At 41.5% G+C, this 18,048-nt stretch overlaps 2 protein-coding genes across 4 annotated transcripts in view; one reads left to right on the top strand and one right to left on the bottom strand.

Annotated features, from left to right (window-relative positions):
* Positions 1–8,491, top strand: part of LOC123034300 (centromere protein P) — a 213,830-nt gene extending 205,339 nt beyond the window's left edge. Inside the window, exons 7-9 of the mRNA XM_044451549.1 lie at positions 5,587–5,666; positions 7,241–7,332; positions 8,213–8,491. Coding sequence (XP_044307484.1) covers positions 5,587–5,666; positions 7,241–7,332; positions 8,213–8,319 — 279 coding nt within the window. The 3' untranslated portion in view covers positions 8,320–8,491. The remainder of the gene's footprint in view (positions 1–5,586; positions 5,667–7,240; positions 7,333–8,212) is intronic.
* The window catches only part of IPPK (inositol-pentakisphosphate 2-kinase), a 44,862-nt gene continuing 35,162 nt past the window's right edge, over positions 8,349–18,048 (bottom strand). For 2 of the 3 annotated variants that reach the window (XM_044451543.1, XM_044451545.1), the window contains 5 exons: positions 15,677–15,827; positions 14,358–14,460; positions 13,690–13,769; positions 11,754–11,975; positions 8,349–11,645 (listed from right to left, as the gene is read on the bottom strand). In XM_044451543.1, the coding sequence (XP_044307478.1) occupies positions 11,615–11,645; positions 11,754–11,975; positions 13,690–13,769; positions 14,358–14,460; positions 15,677–15,827 (587 nt within the window). In that variant the 3' untranslated portion in view covers positions 8,349–11,614. Of the gene's footprint in view, positions 11,976–13,689; positions 13,770–14,357; positions 14,461–15,676; positions 15,828–18,048 lie in introns of all 3 variants that reach the window. The other variant, XM_044451544.1, reaches the window with a different exon arrangement.

Genomic DNA, 18,048 nt, shown 5'->3' with positions numbered 1-18,048 from the left:
TTGGTACATTGAATTGTAAGACAAGCATAGAAATACTCATAACCCCCATTCAAGGAGCTAGCCTTAAGACCTCATGAGTTTGCAGTCACTGAGCTGAACCTTCATCTGATTTTACCTTCGTTTTTCTTTAGCTGGGCTTCGATGCAGGTCCCCTCATCAATATCCAGAGTCGACTAGATAGCAAATCTTTTTTCAGCATCCTCACACACACCCATTGCCTTGGAATATTGCAAGTTGCCTCAACCACGTGTGCCCCACAACCATATAAATGCAGTTGAAATCCGGCTTAGAGGTGTGGTTATTATTTGTCCTTAAACAAAAGGTTTTGATTTCTCTAGATCTGGGGCAAGATTGTAAAGTACTGCCTTTTATTCTTTGTCTTCCCCCTCAACCACAACAGTTCAGTTGTGCCCTTGAACTGAGCCTTCGCAAGGAGCTTCACAGCTTGGGAAGTTAGAGAGATAGAATCCAAGGTGTTTGTAACTAATATTATTTCTTAGCCACAGAAACAGCCATAATTTTGCCTATATCAGTGTTTGGTTGCCACAACAGACTGGATGAGGCATAATAAACTGAAGCTCAGTGCTGCAAAATTAAGATTCCGTTAGTGGGTGCTGCCTCTGACTGAGTGGGAGATGCTTGACCTGTTGTGATTGCCCTCCCCCTGAAAGAAATGTTCACAGCTCGGGGTTCTCTGGGGTCCTCCGTGTCACATGAGGCTCAGGCGATCTCAGCAGCATGGGGTGCCTTCTGTCGGCTTTGGGTGGTGACCCAGCCACAGCCTTATCCAGGCAGGAGCCATGGGGCTTCAGTAGTCTGCTCTATAACTCTCCACTTAGATTACTGCAATGCACTCTGGTCATGGAGCTGCCATTTAGGACTCTACAGAAGCAGCCAGTTTAATAACTGGAACAAGGAGTTCAGAAGATTTTATTAATTAATTAATTAAAAGATTTTGTAGGCCGTCCTATTATACAAGATCTCAGGATGGCTTACAATATTTAAAAAGACAATTAAACCACAATTGCAATAAATAATAAAACAGAACAAAACAATAAATCGCAAAACAAACAGAGCAACTAAATTAAAAACTATTAAAGTTTAAAATACTGTTTAAATAAAAAGGTTGTGGCCTGACACTGAAAAGAGTATAAACTTGGTGCCGGGCATACTTCTCTGGAAAGTACATTGCAGAGTTTGGGCACCACAGCAAAGAAGGCCCTACTCCGAGTTGATGACCTTTTTACCTCTCTTAGAGAGGGTTCCCGGAGCAGGGCCTCTCTCATAGATCTTAAGGGGTGTGAGGGCATATAAGGAAGGAGATGTTCCCTCAGGTATCCTGATCCCAAGCCATTTAGGGCTTTATAGGTCGAAACCAGCACCTTGGATTGGGCCCAGACTTCAACTGGGAGCCAGTGGAGCTGGTAGAGGACTGGCGTTATGTGAGAATAACGGCCGGTCCCCGTCAGCATCCTGACAGCTCTATTCTGTACCAGTTGCAGTATCCGGACCGTTTTCGAGGGCAGCCCCACCTGGAGCGCGTTGCAGTAATCCAAGCGGGAAGTTACCCTAGCATGTATCACTGTTGCTAGGGAGTGCTCATTCAGGTTAGGATGCAGCTGATGGATCAGTCGAAGTTGTACTGTGTTTCCCCGAAAATAAGACACTGTCTTAATTTTTTTTTTGGCTCACAAAAACACACTAGGTCTTATTTTCAGGATAGGTCTTATTTTGGAGGAAACATGGTAATCTGCTTGCCATTTTTGGACCAATCAGAGATCCAACTTCTTCTCTTTGCAGTAAGCTGTAAGATTCTTGCCGCACGAGTCCTCTACAATTCTTTTCTTGTACTCAATGGAATAGCTCTTTCTTTTTGTACTCATCTTGTCTGGGGGTCAAAATAATACTCTGTTTAAATCTACCATTAAATATGGTACCATACCATAATACTGATGGATAGAAGCTTTACAAGACAGGAGTGAATGGCAAAGTTAAGAATAGGGTGATCAGGGCACTCGGGTGCCATACCTTCCCAAGAGCAATTTGGTAACCATTCGCTGGCCAGAATGAGTGAAGCACACTTTCACTATCGACTCCTCACAGACAGGGTGCATTTGGTATCACTCCGCCTGTGGCAGGAACCAGCGCTATAGAAGAAGCATCGGCTTATGTGGCTCTGCTCCCTCCGCTGCCTGGCTTCTCTGTAGCGCCAACTCCTGTGGGCAGGTGCCAGGTGCTGACTGAAAAGTTTTTTGTTAATCATCAATAAGGGAAAAGGGTTTTGTTAATCATCAGTAATCATCATTTGCTAACTGCCACATCCCTTGCAACACTCTTTAGTAGCTCACTGTACCATGGAGCAGAGCCACATAAGCATGTTTCCTCCACACAGTGCATTAAGTTAAAGTTAAGTTAAAAGATAAAGTTTAAAAAGGCTCTTTATGTTCCCCACTGGCCCTGGGAATAAACACAGCTAGGTCGTATTTTCGGGGTAGGTCTTAAATTTTAGCAAGTACCAAAAATAGTACTAGGTCTTATTTTCGGGATAGGTCTTATTTTCGAGAAACAGGGTAGTTAAGCACTCCTTGCCACCACCACCACCTGAAACTCCAGTGACAGCTCTGGGTCAAGGAGTACTCCCAAGCTGCAGACCCTGTCCTTTAAAAGGAGTGCTATCCCATCCAGAACTGGGTCAAAATCACCTACCTGGAGACCCGCACCACCCACCAACAGGACTTCCATCGTATCTGGATTGAGGCTCAGTTTATTGGCCCTCATCCAGCCCATTACCTTGGCCAGGCACCGGTTCAGTACAGCCACCGCGTCACCTGGAGCAGATGTAAATGAGAGGTAGAGCTGGGTGTCATCAGCATACTGATGACTCCGTAGCCCAAACCTCCTGATGACCTGTCCCAGCAGTTTCATGTAGATGTTAAATAGCATGGGGGACAAAATAGAGCCCTGCAGAACTCTATGGCAAAGCTGCCATGACGCAGAGCTATAGTCTCCCAGCACCACCATCTGGACTTAGCCGGCCAGATAGGAGTGGAACCACTGCCATGCAGTGCCTCCTACTCCCAAGTCAGCCTATCCAGATGGATACCATGGTCAATGGTATCAAAAGCCACTGAGAGGTCCAGGAGCACCAACAGAGGCACAGTCCCCCTGTCCCTCTCCCTACACAGGTCATCATACAGGGTGACTAAGGCAGATTCAGTACCATAACCGGGTCTGAAACCAGAATGAAATGGGTCCAGATAATCAGTTTCATCCAAGAGTGCCTGGAGTTGTCCTGCCACCACCTGCTCTAACACCTTGTCCAAAAACGGAATATTGGCCACCAGTCTAAAGTTGGCGGCCACCTCTGGGTCCAGGGATGCCTTCTTCAGGACAGGCCAGATCACCACCTCCTTCAAGGGGGCCGGAACCCAGCCCTCCCTCAGTGAGCCATTAATAACCTCCTGGACCCAGGGACCAATCCCGTAACTGGCCTCTTTAAGTAGCCAGGAAGGGCAAGGGTCAAGAAGACAGGTGGTAGGACCTACCATCCCAAGCACCTTGTCCACATCATCAGGCTGCAATAACTGAAACTCATCCATTAAAGATGGACCAGACAGAGCTCTGGACACTTCCCGTACTGGAACAGTATCAACTGTGGAGTCCAGATCGCGGCAAATCTGAGTGATTTTTTCCTTAAAGTGCTGGGCAAAGTCGTCACAGCGGGGGTGCGACCATGTCATTTTCCTGACCAGCATGTGTTAGGCCTCACACTATTTGGAAAAGCTGCGCCGGACAGCACTGTGAGGAAGCAATAGAAGCAGAGAAAAATCGCCTCTTCACCGTGCTCACCGTCACAGCATAGGCTCGATAATGAGTGCATAAGTGTGTTTGGTCAGATTGTCCCGAGATTTCCTCCACCTGCGCTCTAATCATCTCCCAGCTTGCTTCATCGCCCACAACTCAGGTGTATACCATGGTCCCGAGCGGACTCTGCTAGGTGGGAGAGGACGCTTAGGAGTGATCATGTCGATTGCCCTGATCATCTCCCTATTCCACAAATTGACCAGGACATCAACAGGAGAGCCAGCTTTATCAGCTGGAAAATCCCCCAGAGCCCTCAGGAATCCATCTGGATCCATCTTGCTCCGAGGTTGAACCATCTTAATAGGGTCCGCACTCTTCCAGAGGGAGGAATCAGCCCCAAGCAAACCTCACGAGGCAGTGGTCTGACCATGGCAAAGGAGTTAAGGTCAAGTTTCTCACTTCCAGGCCACCCTCTTCCCACCCCGTCGAGAAAACCAGGTCAAGCGTGTGACCCCTTTCATAGGTTGGGCCAGTGATATGTTGAGACAGCCCCATGGCTGCCATGGAAGCCATGAAGTCCTGAGCTGCCCCGGATAGAAGCGCCTCGGCATGGAAGTTGAAGTCCCCCAGGACCAACATCCTCAGGGTCCCCAACACCAGATCTGAGATGATCTCCGTCAGCTCAGGCAGGGAGTCCGCTGGGCAGGAGGGTCCGTGGTACACCAGTAGAGTCCCTAATCTGTCTTGATCGCGCAACATCAGGTACAAACACTCCGTCCGCCCCACCCATGGCAGCTCTGCCCCCAGCACAGGGCAGCTCTCACCTGTGCCTGCTGAGGCGAAGGGAGCGAGGGCGAGAGTGCGGAGTCCCTTCCACAGCGCAGATGACAGTGGCGGCATCTCTGTCCCCACGCGGCGCTTGGCAGCGCAGGTCGGCACAGCGAGGTGCAGGGGGCCAGTCTCTCAGGGCCATAATACCAGTTTTCCCACTTGTGTTGACTGCCTATGTTTCTGACATGAGCCTACCATTAATCACTCTCAGAGGTGTTCTTCTGAGTGCCTATTCTGAGGGAGGCTGGGAAGGTAGCAGTGAGTGAAAGCACCTTTTTGGGGGTGGCCCCATGAATATTGGGAATCCTATCTTTTTACCTGCATATTCCTCTTACATATTTTTTTCTACCATGTTGGAGCTTTTGCACAGCATAATAGCAGCAGCACTTGTGTTTTCTGTGGTCCTTCAATATATGGGATAGATCTGGTTTCTGTGACAGCCTGATATTAAAGCAACACTTGTGCCTTATACCTGATCAGTAATAGGAATTTCAGCTGGAATTGGGATAGACATCAAAATATTTGATTTCCACAAAGAGATATATAGGTCCTCTTATCTAGCCATAGTGCCAGAAACACACAACAAAGCCCATGCAAAGGATTTGAACAAATAAGAACTTGTCTTTCCACTGCCAATGCCACATTAACCTTGCCTGCATTAGCAAAATCCAAGCAAGGCTTGTAGGGAGACTTACCACTGTGCTAAGATGACCTGTTTGGTCAGGTGCTGCTAACAGTTGTGATGCCTTGAACCACTTTGAAACACTCAGAATCAGGCTCTAAGACAGTTAGATTGCTGATCATATGTTCTCAAGGGCTAAAATTTCATTAGATCTGTATTGTTTAGATTACTTGATTCTGTAGCTGAAAGTATTTGACATAGCAGCATGTTTTGGTAGAATGCCATTTATATTCCCTTACAGACAGATTGCTCTTGTTTACTTTCAACAGACTAAGTATCCTGAAATAGTAGTACTTCCTGAAGGATCGTCTGGTGATTACATGATCTTGAGAAGCACTCAGCTTCCTGGGTAAGACAACTTTGTGGTGCCTATTAGGACAGTGCTTTGATAAACTGTCATAAAGGAGCAATAAGTGAAATTACATGGCAGTTGGCATGAATTAGACGGAAAGTGGCATAAGAGTTTTTAACAGCACAGTGGTATGATTTATCGTCTATAACATGCTGGTTTGAACACCACTGGCTACCAGTTCATTCCTGAGAACAATTCAAAAGGCTGGTTTTTGTCTTTACCTAAGCCCATGCCTATTTGGGTCCAATAGCATCATCCCTCTCCTGTTTGCCATTTCCTCCACTATTGCATAGCCTCTGAACCACATAATCAGCTACCCCACCTGCTCCAGCTACAATCCTAATGTTCAAAGATGCCAGTGGCTTCCCTGTTCCTCGGAAACCATCCTTTGACCTATTCTTTATCTGCAACACAACTCATCTTTCTTCATTTCTAAACTCCTGGAATGTGCCTGTTCTCACTTTTGACTTCTCCAGCTCCACTCTTGACCTGTCCTGATCTGTGTCAGGGTTGGGATGTGGGCAGCCAGAGACAAGAGCTGCAAAGGCTCCAGGACCAGGGCAACTGAGCTTCAGGCAAGACAAGAGCCCAAATGCAAGGCTTAATGGCAAATCCAGATCATGGTCATGGTAGAGGCTACAAGCAGACCTGTGTTGCTGAGGCTACATCTAGAGGGAAGGGCTTGCTCTGATATAGTTCTTCTCCCAGGCTCCCAGCTGGTGCTCATCCTGGTGCTCTTTTCAGTGGTGGCACCCCATTTCAAGCTTTTGACTGAATTAAGCTGCTTGTGTTTATTTGTGGCACTTTAAATTTTATTTAATATTGTTAACATCCTGCTATGTTGAACTGTAGGAGACTTTTAATTTAAAAAAAATCAAAATATTTAAGTGTGGATGTCACACACTAGGTTTTCAATAAACATTTTTGCTGTAATTAATTATTAGTTTCAAACATCAGTGCTGGAGGAAAAAAACCTTTGATACGTGTGTGACTGGAAAAGTCAAATTGTACTACTTTAATAAGCTGCACAATACTTATCATATAGTGCCTTGCCAGAAGTGTTAACTTTTGCATTTGTGCTTCAGCCTGGAATTGAAATGTATTTAATTGGTGGTATTACGTCTTCATATACACAAGATGCTCAACACTGTGAAGGTACAAATGATTTTTATTGTGGTGCAGAAGATGAAAACAGCAAATCAGCACTTTGGTTACACAAGTATTCACCCTTGTGGAAAGGTAAAGATGGGGGTGAATACTTGTGTAAATCATCATAATTCCTAGCTGCTATTTGCAGACAAGAGGCCTCTCTTAAAGGGATTGTGTATGTTGACCACCACACGCAATGGTTTTTGAAACCCCTTTCTCCTGACAGTAGCACCAAGAATGTCCTAAAATTGAGAATGACTTCAGAATGTTTTCAAGCATATTTAGAAACTGCTCACATGAGATGTCCCAGTGCAAGCCCGTGGGTCAGACTGGTACCAAAATCTAGTTCAGCCCTGCCTCACTTGCCTCCTACATAATGTTGCATTAGACCTCTGACCTTTAGCATTCTTTGCCTTTTTTAGATTTGAGTTAATGGTGGTTTGGAAGATAAACGTAGACAAAGAAGGAAAAGTTACACCAGTCTTAGATCTTCTGAACAAGATACCGAAGTCAGGTATACTTATTTTACATTTCTGTATCCTGTCCCATTTTGTTCAACTTGGTTTCAGCTGTGGTAACTGTCTTAGCTTGCATTACCTTGTACTAAAATCCATTTCCCACAACACAAATTATCTTTGCTTTGATTGTCGTCATCAGACACTAATTCTTTTGTTGGCAGCACATAGGGGCTAACTATATATTAAATGCAACTAGTTATAACAAAGCCCTAATAGCTTTATTTTGTAGATGGTAGATATGTCAGGGTAATTGTATCATCTTTGGGAGAAAAGTGGTTTTGGAAAAATATACTGACTGCAAAAACCACAAACGCTGTTCCTTCTTGCAGTCCCAACTGCAGCTTCTTGAGGCTGCTTTTAGTCTAATAAAGTCTGAATGGGCATTGTTTATAACATGTAATTTGTTCTATATCAATTTAACTATAATGGTATTTGAAAATGCCATACAAACATTAAGTATTTGACATCCATTATTTGAGAGTAACTTGCTTTTAAATTAAGACTGAGAAAAGCAACCATTTTTACTTGCACTAGTTTTCTTTTCTTGCTTTTTCTTTCAGTTAAAAGCTGATCTTTAACACACAGCCCTACCTACCTTCGAAAGGGTATACCACAGCAATATCAAGATGCCTAAGGATAATGTGCCTTTCTGGACTTGCTTACTAGTAAGCTTACTAGTAAGCAAGTACAAACTTGCTTGTCTTAATAATAGGGAGGTGAAAACAGGCTACAGCTGAACATATTACCAAACAATGGTTTCTTCCTGAGTCTAATGAATAGCATTAGACTTGAACTCCACAGCAGCAAGAATTTAAGGTTGCTGGACTATTTTTATATGAGGTAAATATTTAACTCTTTATTTTTCTCATCTTACAGTTAAGGAAGCTGACAAATTTGCATCAGAGGCTCCATTCTACTTCAGAAACTTACTACATGTGCTTGGGATACAAGCTTCCATTGAAACCCTCATACAATCACTTTAACAAAGGCAAATGAGTACCAAGAGACTAAGTTATACATCTATCATTTTATTGAATATAAACATTAAGTTATCTTCCATTTAGAAACCATACCCATAAAACATGCTATCTGTACAATTATGGCACAAATATATAAATTGTAATGACAAATAAATACCGCCTTTTAAATACAAAATGCCAAACAATAAGGTACAAGTTGAGTGAACTTCATTAAAAAAAAATTAACTTTCTGAATCAAAGTGGTTTTTCCCCTTCCATAACATTTCCTAGAACCTCTTTAGATCAACCTAATAAATTCAAGTCTATAAAAAGTGGCAGTTTCAGTTCACAGCTGTATATGTAACAGTGATTTTTAGATTGAAGTTAAATGAAATCAATCTTAAGATGTAAAAAAAAAAACATACAGTAGCACAACTATTTCTTCCACAATCAGTGAATGAAGGCAAAAACAGGTTTATAACACCTCTTTCATAAAAACATATGGGTGAAATTTTAATTTACAGTGGATCCAAGCATAAACTGTGATTTACAAATTGCAAGGTGTTGATTTTTTAGTCCCAGGAAATACAGAATACAACAACAACAAAAGAGGGCACTGACTCACATAAAACTTGCCATTCACCTGGTCTACACAACCTAAACAGGCTACCCTGGCTTAAACAAATGTCAGGTGCAATTTGCCATTTCCAAGCCATGGTTTATTTGTTTAGAACAAACCCAAGCAGCATGGTTCTTTGGAGGGTTAAACAACCCTCAAGTAACTCATGGCTCATTGTAGGGTTATTTTAGATTTATTTAAACCTGCAAAAAGTTATGCCACCTGGGTTTGCCTCAATAGAATAAATCACAACTTGGATGTGATTGTGCAAATTGTACCTACAACACTTCACAGCTCAGAACAAGCCACAGTGACTTGTTTTGATCATGCAAACTAGCCCACTCTGTTTATTTCTGAGGAGTAGGTCTGTTCGATGAGCTTTTAATGCTACTCTAGCCCATTAGTAGCTACATCAAAGTTCTCATTGCTCTTTTAAAGTGCCTCAATAGTCTCCATAAAAAGCAACTGTGTAGCGATTTGGTGGAGCTCCAGTCTTGAAATCCAGAATTGAGAGAGTACCTTAAGCAGCATTTCAACTGCCTTTCTAACCCCAGGTGATACTAGGCACAATCTGACCTGGTTCTCATGGTTTAGTTTCCATCTGCAATATGCAGCGGCAAATGGACCTGGCTACACAGCTCTTTGTTCTACTTCCTCATTCTGCTTTATTGTTTGGGCAACTATGGACTGACAGTCTTTCTGGCAGAAAATTTACATCCCAAGACATAGTCTTTGAGTTAGGTATTAATCCTTAGCATCACAGCAACATTCACAGCTAGCTAACTAATTAAAAACTGCTGTAGCTTTACTAGACTCAACCCAACTCAAATCTCAGACCAGATGGATGCCCTAATCTGCAGTTGGATGGCTTGACAATCTGCAATTCAAGGTATGCAGCATCTATGTAACCAAGTCTTAAGTTGGACTGCTCTCACAAGACAGGCGTTTTCAGTATTAATCTGAGTAGGGGTAAGAATCACTAGAGATACATACAAAATTAAGAAAGTATTTATAACAGTAAGTATGAAAACAATATAGGTTTTAAACTATTACCATTACATTTAATGTTATTGTAGCAGCCGAACTGTATGGCAAGGGATAAGGATTCCTTTCAAAAAAGTTAAGGAAATCTGGCCACTGGTGACAAAGAAGTCAGTTGGAACAGAAGGTACTTCGAAATGCTCCGGTTGAAATACAGGTAACAGATTAGATCCAGAGAAACTTGCAGCGTCTGCACCCTACAGTGGAGTTTTCCTGGCTCCCCCTCCCAGCGCACCCATACAAAGCCATTCCGGAGACCCAAAGGGGCCTCTGGAAGGCTGCAGGATGGGGAAGCCTGCAGAAGTCAAGGAAGCTGCACGGTGTGAGCAGGAGCACCGGTCTTTTTGTGCACCCCCAGGTCCAAGCCACTGCTACTTTCTAAATGACTGAAGCAGCTTTAACCAGAAGTTGCTCAGAGCTTGTATAAGAGGCTCGCTCCCCTTAGGGTTAAGGTTGCTGCTACAGGACAACCATATGACACGTGCTCCTTTTCCACAATAAGCCTGCCTGCCCCCGTGGGCACTGTAACCGTTCTGCATTCAGAGGATCCTTCACACAGCCAGCATATGAGCAGGGACTTCCTTACAGCACCACCCACAAGTCAGGCCTACAACCAGGGTTCCACAGAGCCTTCACTCTGCCAATCCTTAAGTATGTTTCCGCTGTTTTCCTATTTTTGTAGACAAAGTATAGAGCAAAGGCAAGTGACAAATCATGCACAGGCACTTCTAGAGAATATGCCTTTGGTGAGGATATTTAATGCCTATCTAAGTTTTCAATGCACATAAAGTTCACATTGGAATCTCTCGATTACTGCATTCATAAGCCCTTGAAAAGTGAACTGCAGGTTTAATGTCTAAAGAGGGAACATGAATAGAAAAAGAAAACCTACCACTCAAGAAAAATCAAAGCCAGTATTTTTAACTCTTAAGTTGCTTCCCATTTAAGCCTTGGATTGACTTGCTGTACTGGAAGATAACAGAATATCAATGAGGGATAGGTGTAAGCATTTTATTTGGAAATAAGAATTACTAGAAGAGGTTTAGTATTATTTTGTTAGAACTGGATTATTAGAAAGGGCTTGTTTGCAATTAAATTGTTCTACAGAACTTTTCACAAAGCTCCTTTTTTAAAGGAAGAGCTTGTTTTTAAGAATGAACTAGTTTGTTTTGACAGCTTTACTCTTGACTAATTAAAGCAAAGATGTTTTTCACTATATCCTTAAATAAGATACTTTTCTTTTGCAAGTTTATTTTCATTTACTCAACTCAATTATGAGCAATCATTGCAGTATTATGTTCAGAAAAAAAGTGTAGTATGTTCTCACAAGGCTATGAAAACTATATTTCTGTTCATATGCAAGCTGCAACCTAGGCAGCAGTATAGGTCCGCTAGCCAGCTTCAGAATTATCTTAAATGTAAAATGAGCCACTGTAACCATTTGCTTTGAACAAGTGCTACTCAGCAATGCACATAATATTCACAGAGTTGCATAGGCACACCTCATGGGAATGCTGCTTCCATGAACTGAAGAATTAAGTTCAAAAAAGTCTATTCTATGCATCATAAAGTAGTCACAGTTAACTACTTTCAGAGCAACTGATTTACTAATGGCTCTAAAGAGTATGTACAGGTCTGTTTTACCGTCAGCTCATTCCTTCAAGATGGTCTGAGTGGTATTTCTGTGTTTCTGAAAGGCATATAAAATTTAAAGCACAACTGTAAATAGAAAACCAACATAACTTAATTCTTCACCTTCCCCCCTTCTCTAGGTTCAAATAAATATCTAGCCAGTTACATTTTATGAAGAACTAGTGTGCAGTCTTCATTCTCTTTCAAGAGACTTGACATTACGGAGTCATCTTTGGCCTGTGTGTTCTTCAAGTAGTAGCTTACTATCTTCCCATCAAGTTTGTACTGATGGGGAATACTTTCATATGGCTTGAGGTCTAGGTCCAAGACAGAGACTGAAAAGGTGAATCTTGATTTGGAAGTCAGAACCACTGGCCTCTCTGCTGAACTGCAATTTAAAAAGAACACCACTTATTATTCTCCACCTCCAGGAGGAAGAAAAAAGTTGACTTTTAGGGTACATGAAAAATCTACCCATTACCTAATCATAACAAACTACAGCTGATGCTGCATTTTTCTAGTAGCTGTGGTCTTAAGTAAAATACAGTTTTTCCAAGCCAAATTGTGGTACCAAAAGTATTTAGTGGATCATGTTGGTTATTTTCCTACTGGTTTCCATCTCACTTCATGCCAAGCCTCCCTAAATTATTATACCACCAGTACTGCTATGTGGATGAACTGCACTGAGAGGTTAGCCATCTGCTTATGTTAACATTATTTAAAATACCAAGTTTCACCAAACCAGGTTTTACCAGTTGGCCAGTTTTATGAATTCTGTCATTTTAGGGCACATTCCAATGCCGTCCAGGCTGAGGGAGAGAGGTTGGGGTACCACTGGAGATTGGTGTGAGTTGTTGGCCTCAGCCCCTTCCTGCCCCTTTCCATCCTCCCCAAGGCCCAGTTACAACCTCAGGGAGAGAGACAATATAGTTCTTCCCATGCTAGTTGCAAGGGGACAGGGACAGGGCTTCAGAGTCCCAGCTCTGAAATCAGGATCTCAGAGCCAGGGCTCAAAATAATCCCATTCCTGCACACACACCCCTTTCTTGAACGTGAGGAGGCTACAGGATTGTGCCCTCAGAAAACAAATGTGTACAGAGTTACTGTTGTTGCCTTTAGCCAAGACACTTAGATCCTAACCCAGATCCAGTTAAGGGTAAATATAGGACTTAATATAGCAATATGTATTGCTAAATCACTTCTAACTGGTTATACAAATGATAGTCCTGGCACCCTGAAAGGTTCCTTGGTAAATAAAGACATTTACTCTGTTCCTGTCACAGTGAAATGTAAAATTTATCAACTGTGGTGCTCAGGCATGTGCCCCTGGCATTGTAATTCAAAACCACACTTATTCATTGTTCCTTTGGGAAATGTATCACTCCACTCGTGTGGGGGTTCACCCCAATGCCAAAGTCATCTCCTCACAGATTTACATATTCCCTTCTCGTAAGGGATCATAAGTTATAGTGGAAAAACAAAACTGCAAAAATAATCTCAATGAAGTTTGAGCTAATTCAGGCTTGTTTAGTGGTTGGTGGATGTAGACTTAAGATTTTCTGAAAGAATCTCTATTTTACATTTCTGCTCAATTATTGCCTTCAAATTATTAAATAAACCCATGTTACATCCTTTAAGTGGAATTGCCCATTGCATGCAGCTTTTTGTATGTAAGGGAAAACTCCATTTAAAGGCATCAGTTCCACTTAAAGGCTATTAAAGCACAAGTAGAAAGGTATAATTATGATTTAAATTAAAACTACTAGAACTTTTCTGAGGACAGAAATACTGGACTTTGCAGTTGAAATACTGCTTGCCAATGACTGATAAGGGATAAGGCCAAGGGAACAGGGTGAGCTATTCACCATTTACTTATTTCCAAACAAAAAGATTCCTATTTTTTAAAAGTTCTGTTTGCATTTAAATGCTTTTAATAGAGTTCTTGAGTTGCAATTATGTTCAACAGAAAAAATTGTGACTCTAAGAAATGCTATTTAAATGCTCTATAGTTCCCTTTTGAGGTCTAGATTGAGGGCCTCTAGGACAAATTATGTTGCCTTTTCCATCTAAAGTTCGAAGTTCAAGTGTCTAGATGGTATTACCATTCATCCTGTTGACAAGGTGAAAGGGCAATCATGATAGAGCAGTCCTTTGCTGTCATTGCAACTCTATACTGCTGAACCTGTAAGAAAATCAAGACAGTGTTCATCAAACAAGCGGTTACATAAGGAAGTTAGAGTTGTCTCAGGTGGTTCACAAGTGCAGGCCAGCTTCATGAAGGCAGCACCAGAAGGGGACTAGATCTGTGCTCCTGAACCCACCCACCGTGTCACACATCCTCCTAAGCCAAGATTATCACAGCTACTCATGAAGCACATCTTTGAGGGGAAACTTAAATGCCCAGCTTCCCATGAGGGAGTAGTTCTGCAAAGGTGGCTCCCACTCCCATGCGTGCACGAAGGTCTACGATACTGAGTTCCTCTGCTCAGATATGCACGCAACCAGCCACAGCCAGTGGTGTCATCCTGCACACACAGGCAGTTCAGTGAATGGAACCAGGAGTGGGCAATTTTATCTGCAGCCTTCCTGGCTTTCTTGCACAGGATAGTTGGGGAGCTGTGCAATCCAGCTGGAGCAAGTGCCTGATGCTGCCTTTCCATAAGGCAGTCTAAGATGCAGATTTGCTGTGCTCTCTTCAGGAAGACCTCACTTATTTAGACCTTAAACCTTTGTTCTAAAAAACTTCAGTTCCATCGTCAGGTAAGAATACCTTTGTCAATGCATATGCGACCGTACCATCATCCTCACTTGAGAGATCAAGTAGCTTCTCATAGAATGATTCATTATAAGGTCCATCAATCTGTAACATATTCCTGGAAAAGCAAAATATGTATTTAGAGAATAACTAAAGAATACGGTAAAATCCAGAATCTAAGAATTGCATATTACACCGTGCTTGTGCTATTGCTGAACAACTGTGCCCTACCAAAAATCCTCCTATTTCCATACAGCACATCTGCCTGTTTAAGGCGTAATTTTATCATTTTAAAATTGCGAGGCTATTGTGCCCTCTCGTGACCACTGTCTAAAATTACAGGAGACAACAGCAATAGGAACACTGCAAATGAAATTACGATGTTAGGTATTGGGAATGGCATGTAGGGCAGAGGGCTCCAATTCAAGGTACCAAATAACCATGTTTCAGAATGCAACATTTTATTTTCTGTTTATCTGCTTTTGCAGTCTCTATTCCAATATTCAGCATTTCATGGCCACTGAGGATGCTTAGTCCTCACCAGACTTTTTTTTTTTTTTGAGGGGGGGAATCTCTCTTCCTATTATCATTTTTTTCTGAGATTTTTTTAATACTTCTATTTAAGATTCATCCAAGCATGCCAGTATCACATGTAGAGGGTACAGTTTTGGCTACTTAAAAACAGTTTTAGAGAATAGTATACCCACAAAAGTACTGAAGTTTGAACACTGAAAGTTTCTCTGTATAATTCGACAACTCGTCTATGTTGAGGAAAACATCATAGCCCATATCTACTGCCACCTCCAGTTGCCCAAAGTTCATGTTATATTCATGCTTTGGGTATCCAGAAAAATACATACCAAACAGTATTACTGTTTTTTGCTCTCCGTTAATATAACTTGTAACAATTGAGCAACACAAGCCATTTTGTATTGCTCCTTTCAACAATACAAAATGCCTACCCTTCCTTTTTTATGAGCTAGAATTTCAATGAGCCAAAATGTCAAAACATCATCTTTCTCGCGCTGAAGAAAATTTCAATATGCAAAGGCCTTTTCACTATAATAAACTGGTATGCTAAACAAGAAAACATTGTGCACTGGCTATTACTGTTTCTTGTAGGTTGAAAGCAACTAAGTATGAAACATAAACACGGAATATCCCAAGGATAGTTTGGTTTCCAGTTCTGGAAAACCTAAAGGTGAAATCCTATCTATGCTGGCTGGGAGAGGCAGGCCTTTTTTCCAGCCTAAATGTACATAAGAAGGTACCATAAGTAGGACATTTCTATCATTCCACCTTGCCAAGCTGACACAAACACCACATTGCCTTACCTCTCTTTGGGAAATTCTTCCAAGTATTGTTCTATTCTGCTGTACAAAGGATAAATGCCCTCAATATCCAGCATGTCCAGCATCTGAGCCTGAAGTGTTTTGTAGAGGAGACATTCCCTTGGCAAGCCAGAACTCTCCATTTTATTTTTACCTGAAAGTAAAGCACGCTTTCAAAACTGCTTTGACAAAGCTTATACAGACCTCTTTGATCACAAGCAGGAGGAAAACACTACAGCAGGGAAGAATTACGATTCCCCCTGCCCGCATACAACTATTCTTTTCAAAACTATCAAAAAGGAAACAAAGAAGCAATGTTCTTCACTAATCCACACTAGGGGTACAAAGAGTAACATTTGATCTTTTACTGTTCCTCATATTCAGTGAAGTTCTATGGAAGTTATTCCTTATGGAAATATCTAACAAATCAAGGCCTAACATCATGCAAACTATTACTGTTGTTATTAGATTTCTATATTGCCCATGGCAAAGTTCTCTGGGCGGTTCACAACATTTAAGTCACCCATCCAGCTCTGAACCAGGCCTGATTCTGCTTAGCCTCCAAGATTATGCAGGATCAGGCACTTCAGGCTAGACACAAGAAAAGAATTCTAGCAGAAAAGATTTTAGTAGACTTAAAAATAACCAATTTACTTAAAAGGTTATTTTGGGAGACAGGGCTATCTGTTTTAGCTGATTTTCAGTCATATATATCTTCACAAGCTTTTGTTTTATGTAACTGTACATTTTACATAATGGAAGTTTCCCTTACAGATTTGATAGAAGTCTTATATTGGGTTAACTAATTCTGAAGGCAAAACCAAGGCCTAGAAAACCTAAGAATGCAAGTTCTACATACCTAGAGAAGTAGAGTAACACTAATTTTATATTTCCCCTACACTGGCAAATACGTTTTAAATAAATCTACAACTCGAGTCAATTTTGTTTACAGCAGAAGAAAATATATACTTATTAGAAGCAGCATAATAAAACATTCTAATCAACTGAGTTAGTAACAAGAGAAAACTCAGAGAGAGAAAAGTAACAATATTCAGTACTGAAAAGCAGCTTATCTGAAAGCCAGGAAAATTGCAAGCCATTGTGTATGTAATTATAGATAGCTCTATTTTCACACACTGCTCCAACTGCGTAAGGAGTTGGTCAGTATGTTCTTACCTCTCCATCACTCTTCATGCAACAGGCAAATACACACACAACCTCTCTCTCTATTGGTTTCAGTTAGAACATGCTCTATGCAAACAGATCCTGCACCACGATCAAGGATGTCCTGAAGCACCAGGGTTCCTGATCACATGAAGAGCTGTATATGCATAGACATTGTCCACGCTTTCAACTAATGCCAGCAGCATGATCTCCATGCATTCAGACTATGACTGCCGTGATTTAGCATTAATGAGTATCAACTGCCTAATCCTCATCTAGAAAAGCCATAAAGAGGAAGCCAAAGAGTCACTTCCATTTTTTCCTAACTGCTGATTACTATTTCATCTGAAGATAAACTAATCGCAATTAGTCTTAACTATGGTTTACTGACACAAGCTACCATGTGAAGTTGATTTGTTTCAATGTACTTAATATTGGCCACAATATAGGGTTTGGAGCCAATACTGAAATGGTATTTGAAAATAGCAGCAAAGGCTTCCAATTTCATCTTTGTGGCTGTGGCAGGAAGCAACAGCAAGCTAAAGGCTCATAAAGCTATCCCACAGGTTAGTATCGAAGTCCAGGCTCAGGTGTGACTGTTAAAGTAAGGACAGGGCTATAACCACATACATGGAATTTCATTAAATAAAAAATAGAAACATAATAGAGGTATCCCTTGCTTAACACAGTTATGATTAACACGGTGAAATTATTTGCAGCAATCTCTTGATATATGCAGCAGAGTTTTAATTAACATGCCTTTTTAAATTTGCCATGAACAGTCATGGGCATGACGATGTCATTCCTCCCACCCAACGATGATCTCAGGGCTCCTGCGAGGCCTATGTCAGTTGTGTTTATATTACAAACGCCAATTATTTGTCATAAGCTTTAGAACCCATTGAACAGGTCAAAGAATCGGAGCACTGGGCCATTGAGTGAAAAAAAGAGAAAAGGGAAGTAATATCCTTAGATACAAAACTTGATATAATTAAAAGATATAAAAGCAGTCAAAGTAAAAGTAAGATTGCATGCAAATTTGGCTTTCATTAGTCAACAATATGGGCAATTTTAACCAAAGCTGATGAGTATTGAGAGCAAGTAAAGTCGCATCTATGTCTGCAACTATGCAATGCACACGCAACCAAAGTGAGTTAATGATTGAAATGGAAGATTTGTTAATTATTTGGCTGGAGGATTGTATTCAAAGA

Source organism: Varanus komodoensis, unplaced genomic scaffold (assembly GCF_004798865.1).
Source record: "Varanus komodoensis strain SLA01 unplaced genomic scaffold, ASM479886v1 scaffold6_2, whole genome shotgun sequence".
NCBI classification, from domain to species: Eukaryota; Metazoa; Chordata; class Lepidosauria; order Squamata; family Varanidae; genus Varanus; species Varanus komodoensis.
This window is presented reverse-complemented; position numbering and strand designations above follow the sequence as displayed.